Source organism: Hirundo rustica, chromosome 21 (genome assembly GCF_015227805.2).
Source record: "Hirundo rustica isolate bHirRus1 chromosome 21, bHirRus1.pri.v3, whole genome shotgun sequence".
Lineage (NCBI taxonomy): Eukaryota > Metazoa > Chordata > Aves > Passeriformes > Hirundinidae > Hirundo > Hirundo rustica.
In genome coordinates this window covers 7,542,992-7,554,444 of record NC_053470.1, presented here as the reverse complement: position 1 = coordinate 7,554,444, position 11,453 = coordinate 7,542,992, and the positions used below count along the sequence as shown (strand labels likewise).

Here is an 11,453-nt window from a genome sequence, read left to right as displayed (position 1 = left end):
TGATGTGCATACTGATTCAAAGTAGTTTACTTTGAGCACTCATCTTTGCCAAGGCTGATACTCTCCATTTTAGTTGCACTGCTAGCCAATGTGTGTTACATTTTTTCCCTTATGTTTCTGAAAATCACCTAACTTTTAGGCATTAACACAAATTGAGTCCATCAATATTTCCCCAATTATTTTGAGCTTTAGAATATGTCTTGCCCAGAAAGCAGTAAGTCCTGTATGTTCTCTCAGTTTGCAATGCTTGATTTCTTCTTGACTTGGTTTCCATATATGGATGTCAATGTTTTGATTTTCAAAATTAATCCTGCAGTGTAGGTGAAAGCTGGATTAAATTGGGTATTTTCCAGTCTGACTCTTCCATATCTCAGTACTGATTTCAGAGCAGGCAGTCATGCCCTGCACCCAGCTGGGCACGTGGCTTCAGACTTTCTCTGAGATGCAGCAGGACTGCAAACAGGGAGCTGAAACCAAACAGCACCCTGTGCACACCATCTTATTTTATTATCAACTTCAGAGTTTATTAATTTATCAAACCAGGTCAAAGTGATACAACAAGTACATAAATAAGTACTGTAACAGACACACATCTCATGAATAGAATGCAAAACATGACACTGTGTATTTTGTTGTCTTTAGTGACCAGAAAAACGCAACGCTGCATTTTACTACGTCTTGCTTATGATTGGTTTTTGCTTTTCTTAAGAAGTGTTTATTATAAAATAAATACACAATCTGGATTCCACCAGTCCTGTCACAAATACAAAAAGCTGGTTGCTTTCCTTGTAAAAAAAATTACAAACACTGTACACTTTCCACTCAGTCTTTTTTCACCAGCTACTGCTACAAACAGACAATGCCTGTTAGGTGAGAAATCAACTGCTGGTCTTCTCACCAGAACACTACAGTTCCTCAGAACCTCTTCCTAAAGATTTATAATAAAATTTTACAGTCCTGCAGCACATTTCAACCCAGTAGATGCCATGTGCAATCAGTGCTTCTCGTGCCAAACTGCTTCTTCTACAGTTACACTGCAGCTCTGGCGCAGTGAGGTCTTAGTGCCTTGTTTAGATATGCTACACCCCTTTCCAACACCAGGACAGGACCTAGGGAAGCTCCAGCCCCCTGTAAAGTGGCAGGACAGTTCACTTAGCTCTCCTTGTAATGAACAGTACCAGGGGGTTTCTCTTAGCCAGGTGTTCCTGCATTTCAACTTGCTGCACTTTCAAATGGCCGGATGCCCAAATCTTACCCGCTCTCTGTCCAGGCCTAGGGACAGCAGGGTGGTCCTGAGATCCCTCCGTGTGTTTCCTCCTGATTCCCTTCAGCCTTTCCTTCGCCTTTGTGTCTGTCTCCTCCCCGGTGCTCTTTGCTGAGAAGCGCACCATCGCGCTCCTCCCGAGGCTCGGGCAGCGCCGCCGGGCCCTGAGGTCTGCACTGCTGATGGAGACTGCCAGGCTCTGCTGCCCAAGCCAAGGATCCCCTTACCATGGTGGAGCTCTGCCTGAACTGGCTTTTGGCATTCAGCACCGACCTCTCCCACAGCTTCATCCCTTTAGGAATGTGGACACCCTTGAGTGCTGTCGCTGGCAGAATGACAAACCTCAAAATGCTCGCTGTCGCTGTTGATTTCACTCCCTGTGAAGCCTCAGCCCCTGGCTCAGGCCATTTCCATAAAGCTTTGTTTCCTAGCATGTGTTTAAACAGCACTATTCCTGTCTGCTCGTGGAGTAGAAAGTGGGAGCAAAAGCAGGCAGAGTCACTTGCAGTTTGGGATTTAATCCAACATTGCAGCCACGGGGCAGTGCAGGATTTTGGTGAGAATAGTTTTCAGATTGTTACAATTACTCTGCAGATGAAAGTCTCCTCTCCTAAATACACTGTAGGCACGCTGTACTAAAGTTAACAGAATCTCTCAGATTTGAGTTTTTTCTCAAAGATAACACTTGTCACAAGCTTGTTGTGCTCCACGAGCCTATAGCTGTTTAGTTTTGTCGTGGGAGGGAGCTGACCTTGAAACATGGGAATTCTTTCAGAAAAATGCAGATTGTTTGTAACAAATCAGAACAAATAAATTAAGTTCTGTCACAACTTTTAAGGCATTATTAATCACGAGTTTTAATGCTTTAATGTTTTGGAAGTACTGCAAGTGCTTCACCAGCTTCTGCCATGCCACATTAGGAGGTGATTTGCCAGCCAAGGGCGTGTGTAAATAGAATGAAGTTATTAGGGTTGTGATAGGGAGCTTACACTTTTAGAGAAGTGGGTGGAGGAAACAGTGAAAACCACTTAAAAGTGAACGTTTGCTCCAATTGCTACAAAAACATAGTGATTGCCACTAACACCTGCTGTTCAGTTTGTGCACTTTGTTTGCTCAACTACAAGACATCATCCCAAAGGCAGGCTGCTGAGCAGTCTGTTAGTGTAAATCTGCTTTTTATGTCTCCAACATGAGTGTTGTATCACTTGTTTTTTTCCTCCACTACTATGTGAGTCATTTCAAGACCAGGGATGGAACCAGTTCAGGTCAGGATATAATGCTCTCCACAGCTCCTGCACGTTTAGTTGGTGTTCTTCTTTTCATTAGTTTAAATAACCCACCGAATAATAATAGCAAAAATGCTCTGTTTTCTCTTCTTGTAAAGAAATGGGACTCTAGGAAGGCACAGTCTTTCTTTCTCCTTCCCCCACCAGTACCACAGAGCCTTCTGCTCTTTTGGAGGAGATATTTGAGCGGTTGACACAGACCACTACACATAAAGCAGCAAATTTGCTGTGCATGATGTGAATAATTACTGCATTATAGTTTTGGGGTTTAGGACAACTGTTGACTTAAGCAAAATAAGCCTGCAGTCCAGCTGCAGATCCAAGTTTTCATAAGTTTTCTTGTGTTTTTCCCTCCAGTGCTGTCTCCCTTAACAGTGACCCTTTTCAGACTTTTCAAGGTACAAAACCTTTACCAAATCCTCGAGCTCAGTCCTGCACACTCTGCTTTCACACATTTGGCTGATCTGAGCTTCTCCCTCGCTAAATATTTTCCACTGGCCTGAAAACAAAAACACAGAGGAGACAGATATTGAGTTAGAAAAGCGCACGGGGATTTTGAAGACATTTACAAGCACTCTGCAAACCAACTGATTCACAATGGTCAAAGAGGGAATGTCCAACCCTCCCATGGAAAATATTCAAAGCATCTTACAACTGTGGAACATATTCCATGCAAAATAACTTTGTTAAAAAAATAAATTTGGATCATAATATTACTGTTTTTCTTTAATTAAGTAGTCCTGTAATTTGGCTCTATTTATTCAACCATTTTATGACACTGGATACCCTGGTAAACCAAAGCATTTAAAAGCTGGGATGCAACACAGCTAAATGTTTCATGTGCTGTGAACTCCTCTTACCTGTGTGTAATACAAAGTGTGATGGAAATTAATATTTCTGCACATTTATGATAGTGTTAATAGAAATACATGCTGTCCTGGTAATTAGAATCCTACATTACAGATAACAATGACAATCTTATGGAAGGCTGACAGCAAAAAACTAGGGAATTTTTTAATAGGAAAATATATCTGTATCTCAGTAGATCTGTAACAATTAAGAGTATTTTATTTCTGGGAACAAAGACTTTTTAACTGGGAAAAATTATAGAAATAAATTACAAGTTGTAATCAAAAAGAACTAGGAATTAAAAATCTCTGTATCTTAATTCAGTTAGCAAATTAGCTGAATTAGTATTTGTTAACTACTGTCACAATCCCAAACTAGATGAAATACAAAAACCAAATTGAAGCAAGAGTGATAAAAGAAGTGCGTGTCCTTTCATAAAACACATTTTAATAATGAAGATGTTGTTAAGAACATAGGAAAGTAATCTTTCAAATACAACATAAGTGTATGTAGAACCCCTTTAAAAATATCTGATATTTTCCCTTCTAAATTACTTTTCAAAACACGGGGGTAACTTGACATGTTACATAAATAAATCCAAATTCTGCAGCTGTGCTGACATTAGTCGTATTTCAGACTTATGCTAGCATGGGCAGAAAAGCTCCTATATTGTACTTTATCAAAACACAGAGACTGAGACAGCATGCACATGAGCTACTGTTATATGTATCTGTATTTTAAATTGCTGTATTTTGGTGACTTAAATCTAAACTTCCCAAATATTGTGATCATATACTAGAGGAAAATTCAGTACATCCATTTGACTGGGCTGGATAACAGAGAATGTTTTTCATGGTTATGATTATATGGAGAGTAGAAACCTCAATAAGTCAGAATTTTACTTACTAAGGGTTGTCCTTGTTATCAACTTGAAGTAAGGAAGTCCTTCAAATTCTCTCTTGGACAATTTTTCAACATAGAAGTGACGCAAAATCCCTTCAGCAAAGAGAAGTGCATGTTACTGGAAATGTGCTCATTGTTCTAAAGCTGGAGTGCTGTCCTGCTTTTTGTAAAATTTTCAGTCTATTCTTTTTTAAATTCTGTTTCTCCACCCCCCTATTTTTGTTCTGTTACTCTGTAAATCCTCCAGTGAAACTGGGATTGCAGCGAGTTTGTGAGGAGTGTGAAAATTAGCCAATTCTTTTCAAAAATAGCTGAATCCTCCTTTATTGAGTAAATGTAACATTACAACAGAAGCCAAAAGTCTCTGTGTCTTGGAGAAAACCAGCACAATTCTGCAGTCAGATGCCATTTGGAGCCAGCAGGAAACATGAGTGTCAAATCATTATTAAGCTTTGTGGCTTTTTAACACACAGGGTAGTTGTGAACCATCCAATGCTCTGTGATTTCTTTTCTGCTCCCACTTTGGCCTTGACTTTCTCCTTTAAAGCATCTAGAATGTATCATTTCCATGCAAAGGGGTGCACTGTGTGAAGATTTCCTCTGAGGATCATATGCTTTTTGCTTAAAGTAGATAGAAACGATTTTTTATGAGGCTGGAGATGATTTTTACTATGCTGAAAGTTCACAATTTGCAGTAGTGCTTGGGCTTCTGAATGCTTCTCTATTTTGTTGTAATTTTACCAGTTAGTCTAGTAAAAGATATTGTTTCCATCCTTAACAGATTTTTTTCCCATACTCTATATGTACCCTCATGGGTGTATCATCACTAGGGCAGACCACTGTCAATGGATGGAAAGCTTTTTGGTTCACCCTAAGTAAGAGCCTCCAGGCACTGGGTTCAAACCCATTTATCTGCAATAAATGACACAGAGGAATACTGAAAACCTGTTTGTCATTGTGATTTTGCTCCCAATGAAGGGTAGGAGTTAGCAGAATTACAGCTTTGTGTGTTTCTAATGAGTTTTGTACAGAAAAAATTGAGTATGTTGGAGGTGGCTGTAATAGTGATATCCTAAAGCCAAAAGAACAGCAGCCCCAAAGTGCTTGGATCTGTAAACTGGCCTGGGATTTTAATGGAAGATGATACACTGTTCAAAGAAAGAATTTGCTCAACTCACCTTTTCTAATTGTCCACACATGTATTTCTATTTGAGGTGGCTTTTCAGTCTCTATTGCAATTTTCCTGATGGTTTCTCCTTCCTCTGTGAAAATGGATTCATAGACAGGAAACGTCTCTTTCCCACAGAAGTAATCTTTGTTGTCAAAGGTTTGACTTGGCACATCTTCTGTTTAAAAACCAGAAAGGACAGAACACATACTACAGCTATAATCAAGTCCTCCAGAATTTACTTGGCAGCAATAGCCAAGAATGGTTAGTTTGAAAAGTAGAATCCATTTGTATGGCCACACAAATCCATCCCCAGCTGTTAACACAGGCACCTAAGTGTTCTGTTCTGCCAGGTTCTGGTAGCCTGTCTGAGCTGACATTATTTATATTTGTAATCATTTCCTGAGGAAATGAGCTGTGTACAACAACCTGCTCTGGGAGACTCCTCACAAGTTGTGAACCTGTTGTCTACGTTTCAAGCATCTGTGAAATTATGTTAGAAATTCCAGGGAAATAAAAGATTTAAATGAAAATTGGTGGTTGGTTAGAGTGAAGGGACCCAAATTAACATTTTGCTGAGGAAAAGAATCTGTGAGATTTACATTTTGCTCGGCAGCAGCCATGTGGCCAGTGCAAACCTGAACCAGCCACAGAGCACACTATCTCCTGCCCACCTGGTAAAGTTGTAGAGCACAAGTAGAAATTGTAATTACCCTGTTTGCAATTGGAAGATGGACAGGAATAAAAGAGAGATGCTGTAACTTGGAGGCTCAGACCACCGTTTGTGGAAACACCTAATAATTAATAAATAGACAGACTGCAGGAAAAGGTTCAGCTTTCTTAGAATGGGCATATAGGATCTCCAAAAAACAAGGCAGTAACCTCCTTTTTGCCATGAATTTTTCTATTGAAGCCTGTTAACTGGGCTTTGTTGGCTGTTCTTCCAATGAGAGCTGTGGATCTCTGCTTCAAAGTATCCAAAAGACCTAGGCACACTCCTCCTGCCTGCCTGCTGCCACTGCATCCTGGTTTTTGGCCAGCAAGCAAGATGAGCAGGAGAAGATGGGAAATGTGCATTCTACGAATGTTTCTACATATGGCTGAGCAACTCATTTCCTCAGAGCATTCTTGCCCAGTGCATCGCCAAACAAACTCACAAATGGGCGCAAAAGGGAACTGGACAGTCCTTCACCTTTTGTATTATGTGAAACATGGCTTTTCATTTGGCAAACCATCAGCAGAATCCTTTCTGGAGATTTTTTTCACTAGCTGTAAGCATTTATTTTAGTAATGTCTATGTAAGTTTTATCATTAGTACAGCATAGACACAATGCTAAACCTGCGATAAGTTAGTATTTATTTTAAGGATTAAGTTATGCAACTGACACTAATCAGAGTTTTGAATCCTTCTGATACGTTTTAAAAAGCAGAAATGATGTTATCTCCATGTGGGTTTTACAAGCTAGAGAATGATCTGAAGGTTCTGTGGGCGCTGTGGTGGGGGAAGGACGGGGGTCTTTTGGCAGTGATGAACTTTCTGTGTACGCTTCTCTGGAAATGAGCCTCGGGAAGTCGTGTTAACAGCAGAGAGAAAGGCAGTGACTGCTCAGGACATGTGCCAGCAGCATGTCCCCTGTGTGAGGAGCAGCAGCAAGAGGAGAGATGCCAGGCAGCTCTCACACTGCAACATGGCACAGCTGCTGCTGTTCACATCGGAGCTTGTGATCAGGAGGCTCGAGCCAAACCCTGCAACATGCACAGCAAAAAGGCGGTCTGTGATCAACTTTGTTTTACCTGGGCAGACTTTACAGCATTTTCCTTCTACTTTCTGAGGGTATTTGCAGGGATATTGTTCTGGACAGTGAATTTTCTTACATTCTTGTTTGGTGATGTTGCAGGTGCACAACACACACTCTACGATTCCGAAGGCCCGGAGACTGGGATGCCAAGATTCACCATGTGAGTATGTTTTGCCGTTTGAAACACAAACTACAGAAGAAAAGAAAAAGAAGAAAAAGTACAGCTGGAAAAGGTATGTTCATTGGCTACCTATCTATAAATATTCATTTGATTCATGCACATTTGTTTAAACTAGGCCCATTTTTCTGCTCGATAATTTTTCTCAGGCCCACTTCTCTGCTTTTTTGATAATTTTATGATATGATAATTTTAACTTGTTGTTCCTTTACTTAAAATGAGTCTGAGCCCATGGTCACCCTTTTCTGAGCAATTTTGCCTTGATGCCAACTCTGCTGATGTCCATTGTGTTTTGAGGAAAACAGTGAAGGTGTCTGTCAAGTGTCCTACTACTCCCCACCACCTCATGCATCTCAGTTATGCATTAACCAGCTCAGAAAACTCACTCCTTCCCCTCGATGTCTCAGTCCACACACAGGACACAGCCTGCTACAGTGGCTTTGGCTGCATTTGAATCAAATTTGCAGATGTTATTTGCTCTTGAGCCATGTGCACAGCTCCAGCTGTTTGCTGAGCACGGCCTTTGCAGTGAGAGCAAAGTTATCACTGCATGGATCAGTGATACCTGGGCATTTTACTGCTTGTACATGAGAGCTCTGCTACATGGCACACAGAACAAACCGCAGAATACTTGCAAAATGGAGTTTAATTCCTTCGTGGAAATATAGATGTCAATAGATATATAAATTCATTTGGCTTTTGGAATCACAAGAAATCATGAAAAGATGCATATGGGACTGAAATTTCATTCCAAAAGCTTCTAAGAACTTCAGAATATTTATTCATCAGAGCCCCTGGGAGTCAGAGAAATACAGCTGACACGAAGAGAGTGGAAAAATCCATGCCTGGGAGAAGCCACTTTGGGTCACCCAGCAGTTGATGGGAATTAAATCACTTTACACCATGTTTCCATTTGTCCTATAAATCTTACTTCTTTCTTTTTAAATATTTTATAAACACAAAGAAAAATGCAAACCAATCCTAACAAGGTGAAAGAAAGGGCACTGCCTGATTTTTAAAAGCAACAAAAGCGAGGTTGGGATATGTTGTAAATATTTCCAATTCTTCTAATATGCCATCATTTTTATTAATGTTTTCATTTGTAAAATATGTTCCTATTTTGCCTGTAACTTTCAAAAGCAATTTAATCTTTATCTGTAATCTGAAATTTATATCTAACTGGTAACAGATGTAACCAACTGGTTTATACTTTAGTGAGTTACTGAGATTTATGGGGAGTGTTTTTTGCAATGTCTTTTGTGAGCTTATGCTATCATTTGGTTTATAATTTGCTACTTTTTAACTCTTTCTTAAGACATGGGGTTTTTTTAGAGGTAGGAAACAGGTTTTTTTTCCCAAATAAAAGGTAAGTTTTATCTGTATACTACGAACGTGGGAGAAAAAACTATAAATGAAAAAACTGGTAAGTACTCAGCTGCTCAGCAGGCTTCTTACATGCTTAAATAGCATATTATTGCTAATTTGTATGCTTACATGGGCTTCTTTTCCCCCAGCCAGTGTGCTCCAAATCCTTTATGGACATAAATACTTCCTGAGTTCTCCCTGACAGGGATAATACATGACATTGTATGGAAAAATACTCTGGTTTTTAAGGGTTGTTTGACACAGAACTATTAAATAAATACTCTGAGGTAGCAGAACCACCAAATACTGGCAAATAACTTCTAGTGACCCTGTTTTTAGTGCTCTTCATGCTCAGAATGATAAATCTGTATCCACACAACCACACAGTATTTGCACATTAGGAGAGTTGTTGTGTGTTTATTTTTTAACTTGTCAAAATGTGTCTCAAGGGACGTGTGCATCAATTAATAAAACATTTGTTAATTGCATAGGAACAAAAGAAAGCACATGGTCAGCATTTCTGTTTCCATCATGGGGATCTCTCAGACACTCTCCAGGCAGTGAGTGTCTGAAGTTATACTGCACCCAGAAATGTGCTGCTCGTCTCTGTGCCCTTTATTTGCTGAAACAAGTCAGTTAGAAACTGCTTTGATGATGTCTTCATGTGTGAATTACATGGCAAAGGCATTGCACTGCCTGGAGATTCCTGCTCCTAGATTCACCATAAAACACTGGCATGATCTGAATGCTTTTTCATGCTTGTTCAGGTGGATAATAAAGATCCTATAGCCAACATTCCTTCTGTTAGTTAATACCTTAAAAGATTAGTTGGCCCTAATGCAAGGGATTTTAACTCTTTGTGGGTAGTTTCTAAGTGTATGCTGACTGGTATTTGTGGATAGATGCTCTTCTGAGCATGTGTTTTTACAGCTATTTGTTTTATAACCTGGTCCTGCAGACCTCTGTTCACTGAGATACACCCCTGTGGCAGCTGAGCATCCCACTCTTTTTACTGTACAAAACTGCTGTCCCACTAACTGATGAACTGGTATTTTCCCTTCATTTTTGTCCTTCCTGTCACGCATGAGGAATATGGCTTGAATATGGTTTGCCACATGGACTTAAAATTCTGCTGTCCTATATTCTATTAGCAGAAGGCACTAAAGGATTTTTAGAGTGAGATTTGTTAAGTTGGATAAATTTGCCTTTCTACAGCTCAGGCATCCAGTACAGGCTAATTGCCTTCTCTGCCTCTTGTGTTAGTCCCAGGGGAGGAAGATCATCCCTGGTATCCCACTGCCTCAGGAAACTTGTTTGAGGTGGGGGAAGACGTGAGACTGTCTTTCATGAGAGTAATTTGCTAAGTCTGGGAGGCAGAAAACCTCCTGATGCTGTGGCAAAGCTTTACGTTCTGAGATTTGCAGGGCAGTTGAAATATAAGCTGTTTACGTCTATAAAAGTTACAAGATGGGAGGGAGTGTAAAGAAAATAACCACAAAACAATTTCATCCAGGACAAGTCACTGTGTGAACAAGTTAGTGAATCTAAAGGCATTGTGGTGTCCTTTATGGAATCACTTCCCTGGCAGCCATCACATGAGCTCTCACAATTATGGGGCACAATCCCACAAAGTAACTCAGAGAGCAACAGGGCTTTTGCAGAGTGAAATGCATGGTTGTACGTGTAGGCAAAACTGATCTCGGTCAAGGAGGAATTTCATATCCTCTATAGCTCATTGCTTCTGCCTCTCTGATTTGCATTGGATTTCTCAATACCAGTGTGAAGCTCCAAGATCCTGCTGTGTATTTTGAGAGGTCTTGTTGAGCTCCAGGCGGCTGATGGCTGACCCAGAGCGACAGTGTGAGAAGTGCTCGTCTTTACCTCGCCCGTGCTTGTGCCTGTTGTTGATGACGATTTGCACGATTGTTCCCGAGGCCTGCTGGGGGTCTGGGAGCACTCCACGGTTACTCCTGGCACTGGGAAATCGTGGAATGTTGACCTGCCTGGCAGAGCTGGGCGACAGCTCGTAATGGGAGCGATGGTAGGAGTGTCTCTGTTTGGAGACAGAAAGAAAGAAAGCAGGAGAGTAAAAGTTTCATTCCGATCAACAAAGGGTTATGAGCAGGGAACGAGCGCTGCTGGACTAGCAGTAGGTGTAGTAGTGCCTAGCGTGTTTTCTGGTGCTTCTTTTCAGAGAATCATTTTCCAAAATGCCCATGAACCTGAAGGTTTCATATTGCATCCCTTATTTTATAGACATGATTCTGTTCTACTCATCCAAAAATCTCACGTATTTAGTGCACCTAATGCTTAAAAGCCCTTCAGATTCTCTCCAAATGCTGTAACAAAAATAATCTCTTGAGCAGTGAGTTGTTAATGGATACTTTTACCACCGAAGACAATTAAGCCTTATAGTAAATATATATTTGTGTGCATGTGAACTGGGAAGCAAGTATTTGCAATTATTATTTAAAAGCAATTCTAGCATAGCAAACAAATACAGTCCAATTTTATTCTTATAGAGCATAAACAGGAAAAAATCCAGAGACTTCTGGAGCTCCTGCTCTAATTCAGCATTATTCACAAATTCAGGCTGAGTGAAAGAAATCTGTTTTGGGCTAGATTCAGAGAACCCAGGATG

At 40.4% G+C, this 11,453-nt stretch overlaps 1 protein-coding gene across 1 annotated transcript in view; it reads right to left on the bottom strand.

Moving 5' to 3' along the window:
• Positions 1 to 544: 544 nt before the first annotated feature.
• Positions 545 to 11,453, bottom strand: part of CHRDL1 (chordin like 1) — a 30,951-nt gene continuing 20,042 nt past the window's right edge. Inside the window, exons 8-12 of the mRNA XM_040084274.2 lie at positions 10,694 to 10,865; positions 7,265 to 7,459; positions 5,481 to 5,648; positions 4,306 to 4,395; positions 545 to 3,049 (exon numbers count right to left, since the gene is read on the bottom strand). Of these exons, the coding sequence (XP_039940208.1) occupies positions 2,919 to 3,049; positions 4,306 to 4,395; positions 5,481 to 5,648; positions 7,265 to 7,459; positions 10,694 to 10,865 (756 nt within the window). The 3' untranslated portion in view covers positions 545 to 2,918. The remainder of the gene's footprint in view (positions 3,050 to 4,305; positions 4,396 to 5,480; positions 5,649 to 7,264; positions 7,460 to 10,693; positions 10,866 to 11,453) is intronic.